Below are 4361 nucleotides of genomic sequence, written 5' to 3' on the forward strand. Positions count from 1 at the left end.
GGGCAATAGAAGATGCCTCCCTCGCCCTCCTCGATTGTTGGAGCCTAGATCTGCTTCTCCATCGTGGTCCAGGTGAGGTTTAATTATCCTTCCGCTATCGTCCTTGTTGGCTTGTTGCTAACTCCGATGATCCTTTTGCTCGTCCCATGGTCAGATCCGACCTCTCGTCCTTCACCGTCTTCCCGGTGGCCAAATGCGACGACGACAACAACAATCAATGGTATGTGTTTATTTTCTACAATATGAATGTTTAGTTTTTATTTAATTTTATTCCGTAATCCTAGTCCAAAACTTGATCGTCATTTTTTTTTCTCCCCACATGGCAAGTAGTATTTATCAGCGTCATTTATCCTTTTCTTGAGCATACTCAGTGCATAGTACTTCTATACAAGGAAAGACTTATCCGGACCAAATTCTGGTAAACAAAAAGCTAGTATGGAAATCCATCTAAAATTGCGCCTGTGAGGGGAGAGGGCCCAGGTGTAACATCCGGAAATACCGAAATTAGCCGAGATTAGCCGGGCCGCTTGATAGAAAACCGAAAGCGATCTCGGCGCTTTCCCGGGCTGGATTCCAGCCCGTTTAGTCCTACGTCGGAACAGGCCGCAGCACGCGTCCCCGAGCACCCCGACCAGCATAAATTCCGCCCCAGATCTTCCCCCTCCGCTTCGTCTCGCTCCCTCGTTCTCCTCGTGACTACTCCCCAGGCCCGGTCCTGAGGTTTCAGGGGCCCGGGGCGAAAACTAGAAAATGGGCCCTTTAGAAAATTATTTTTAGATAAATTCAAAAAATGATTCTAAAAAAACATAAATTCAAAAAATGTTATGCTCTCTCCGATTCATATTACGTGACACTAATATAGATGTATCTAGACACATTTTAACTATAGATACATCCATTTTAGTGGCAAATAATATGTGTCGGAGGAAGTAGTAGATCGGTCGACTCTATTTTTTGTTGACTGAGATGTTTTTTTATTTCAAAATAGATAGCCTGAAGAGAAAATTATGTGGCATAAATTGCATATAGGGCAGGTAACAATCTACTTTATCAAGACTAACGGATTGGATTTAAAAAGAAATTATATCATTACTATATAAATAAGAATAATCTACTTCAACCAAAAATGCTAATAAAATAATCAAGTAATATACCTTTTAGAAAATTCATGAAATTACGATAAGTTTTTTTCACACTACAAGCACTCTTTCTTTACATGCTACTATGTTCTTTTTTGACGGCAACGTGCTGCCATTTTTTAGGGGATGAAAACATGCTACCAATTGTACATCAGTTTTTTCTTTGAAGAAGAAGTTACATAAGTTGATCTTGCTAATTCCATCTTGGACAATAAAATGATTCTCCCCTATGCGGTCCCTCGCTCCCTTCTCAAGCCTGATATGGCCCACCACTACTTAACCATCGGAACCTGATAGAAGAAAGGCCCTAGGCCCAGTTCGTGAAGGGACGGCCCTAGCTTTGTCTCTAAAAACGTTTCGCGTTTCTTCTTCGTGAGGAGGCAGTACGCTAATGGCGCCTCCGGCCGTCCGACGACTTGCTTTGCTGCTCACACATACCTAGGCAGGGGCCCCCTAAATTTCGCGGGCCCAGGGCGGCCGCCCGTCCCGCCCCCCCTTAGGGCCGGCCCCGCTACTCCCCCCCCACCACGCTGAGCACCCATCTTCCTCCTCCTCCTCCCACTCGCAGAACTAGATCAGGGATCGATGGAGAACGGCAACGGCGTCGGCGGGGAGGCGGTTCCGAACGGGGGAGGAGCCGGGAACGGGAAGGTGGTGCAGGCGTTTGAGCGGTGCTCCGGGCAGGTGCAGGAGATCCTGGAGCACAACCGGATGCTGATCCAGGAGATCGAGCAGAACCAGGAGTCCGGCGAGGACGTCGGCCTGAACCGCAACGTGGCCCTCATCCGCGAGCTCAACAGCAACATCGCGCGCGTCGGCAGCCTCTACTCCGACCTCTCGGCTGCCTTCGCCAAGGGCACCCCCGCCGCCAGGGCCGCCGACGCCGCCAAGGGGTACAACAAGCGGTCGCGCCCACCCCAGTAGAAGTTCTTCTAGATGAACCATCCATCCATGCCGGCAGCAACCCCGTTTGCTTTCTCTCTTCAGTTTAGAGCCGGTCCCCATTTGATGAATCTTGTTTTCTTCTTCTGCTTAGCTTTTCATGTGTCGTTATTTTAGCGTCGAGAGCTGAGACATGGCTTCCCCCATGGGCAGCTTCTTGTCAGACAAGAGTGTCAAACAAAGATGCAGGCAGCAGCAGTGTGCGACTATATCGGTCTGTACTCCTATGTGTGTTCGTACTGATGGCTTACTGGCGCATGTGTCCTTCAATCAGTTCAGATCCGATGAAATGGAATGGAATGAATAATGATTGCATTGTCCTCTAACGTTGGTTGGTGACAGGAGAGAGAACCGATCGTGCAGCTGCTCATCATCAAGCGCAAAGTATGGGGATCTCACTAGATCATCTCACTGAGAGCGTGTTTTTTTTGTTTCTGTTCCTGTGCATAGCATTTGCACACGGTTGTAAGGCCATTTCGGACGTCCCAAATTATCCGAGCGCGTTCGTTTGCGTCGGCCTGCGGACGCCATACAACCCGAGATGACCGTTTACATCGAGGGTATTCCAGCGGCGCGGACCCACTTTTTTAGCACTGACACCGTCAAGGTTGGTAATGGCGGTTTAAAGTCCCGTCGAGGCATGCCACGACCGATTACCGGTTCCCGCGTGCGCCAATAGATTGGCGCGTTTCACCGGCATTTCACGTGCGCGGGAAACTACCTGCGCGCGAACGCCGTTTCCCACCCCGTCGTGCCTATATATGGTGGACGCCGGCGGGGGTGACGGGCACACCTCAACCTACCCTAGCTCCATCCATGGCCGAGCACAACCGCACCTGGGCTCGCGTTGTTCAGATGGCCCGCCAAGTCTACACGGATGATGCGGACCTCACCGAGTTCCGCGCGACGGATGCGTTCGATGAGGAGCAGCTCGCCGCCGACGCCCTTCAGGCCGACCAGCTGGACCGGGAGGCGACGGAGGCGGAAGCTGCGGAGGAGGAGGCGGAGGTGGCAGGGCGCGCGCTAGACCGTCAGCGGGGGCGGCGGCCGTGGCGGAACTCTAGGCCGAGCTCGCCGAGGCAAGGGCGGAGCTCGCCAAGGTGCGGGCGGAGATGGCGGCGGCTAGTGCCGCCCTTGCGGCGGCTCCTCCGTTGCCGGCGGCCCCACCCGTGGACGCCGTCATCCACGACATCGCCGACGATGATGAGGACAACCACATCCGCTTCGAGTTCGGCAGCGACCAACAGGCTTTGCTCGCGTCGTTCGAGAGCCTACCTGGGGACGCCGATCGTCGTCATGCTCGGGCAGCGGAGGAGGAAGATCGCAGCCATGCGATCTCCATGAGTCGGGCGTACCTGTGCTCCGACCTAGATTCGGTCGCGCGGAGGGAACCGGATCACGAGCGGGTCGAGCAGGAGAACCGCGAGCTGGCGGACGCCGTCTCCGCCAGTGATGATGCGGTGGAGACATCGGTTAGGAACAGGGCACACGCTACCACGCCTACATGGCGACGGAGGCGGCGGCGAAGAGAGTCCACTGGGACTCGATCCTCTCTGGTCGAGGCCCTAGAACGCTGCAGGCGGCAGGACGGGATGTCCGATCGGCGGCATGCGCGGCGCGAGTGCGTTAGGCGGTCGCGCTTCAACGACGGCGACAACCCCTCTGGCAGCCATTAGTAGGCCACACGACTGCGAGTAACCCCGACCGTTGTAATTTTATGTTAACTGGACTAACCATCTTTATAAAGATGGTCCTTTTGGCCAATGAATAGTAATGAGGAAATATTTTTCTTCCCTAGTCACTGCCTAGCGGACCCGAATGCAACCAACACGGTCACTTGGCGCGACCGCGCAGAATCCGCAGAGACTGAAACGTGCCATATTTTTTGGGCCGCGTTTGCGTCTCCGCGGACGGCCCAGTCACTGTGCGTCACCCCTTTGGAGCAGGGTGCAGGCGAATTTTTCGACCGCGGGACGCAAATGGTTGCTCAGCGTCCGTTTACGTCCCCCCGTTGGAGTATGTCGTAAGGCCATCTCCAATGCTCCCGCAAAATTGTCCATTCTAATGTGGCGGTCTGCATACACGAAACAGGTTGCCGTCCGTATGTAGGTGGAAGCGGCCCCAATGCCCCTCCGCAAAAAAGCCCACCAAAAAAGAAAACACATATGTTTAATCTATATAGGAGTCCATTTTACAACCAACAAAACAAGAAAAACAAAGGGGGAGATAGCTTCTAGTCGCCGCCGACATCTAGTCCTCGCCGCCGAGGTTAATGAAGAC

At 53.3% G+C, this 4361-nt stretch overlaps 1 protein-coding gene across 1 annotated transcript; it reads left to right on the forward strand.

Moving 5' to 3' along the window:
* The first annotated feature begins 1654 nt into the window (after positions 1 to 1654).
* On the forward strand, positions 1655 to 2396 carry LOC127301259 (protein ELF4-LIKE 3-like). The gene has a single exon (XM_051331475.1). It carries the CDS (start codon positions 1725 to 1727, stop codon positions 2061 to 2063), a length of 339 nt encoding a protein of 112 aa, XP_051187435.1. The 5' UTR covers positions 1655 to 1724; the 3' UTR covers positions 2064 to 2396.
* The last annotated feature ends 1965 nt before the right edge of the window (positions 2397 to 4361 follow it).

This window comes from Lolium perenne, chromosome 5 (assembly GCF_019359855.2).
Source record: "Lolium perenne isolate Kyuss_39 chromosome 5, Kyuss_2.0, whole genome shotgun sequence".
In the NCBI taxonomy this organism is placed as follows: domain Eukaryota; kingdom Viridiplantae; phylum Streptophyta; class Magnoliopsida; order Poales; family Poaceae; genus Lolium; species Lolium perenne.

Excerpts from the sequence above, each read along its gene's own strand:
- LOC127301259 (XM_051331475.1), top strand. The coding sequence starts at position 1,725 with ATGGAGAACGGCAACGGCGTCGGCGGGGAGGCGGTTCCGAACGGGGGA.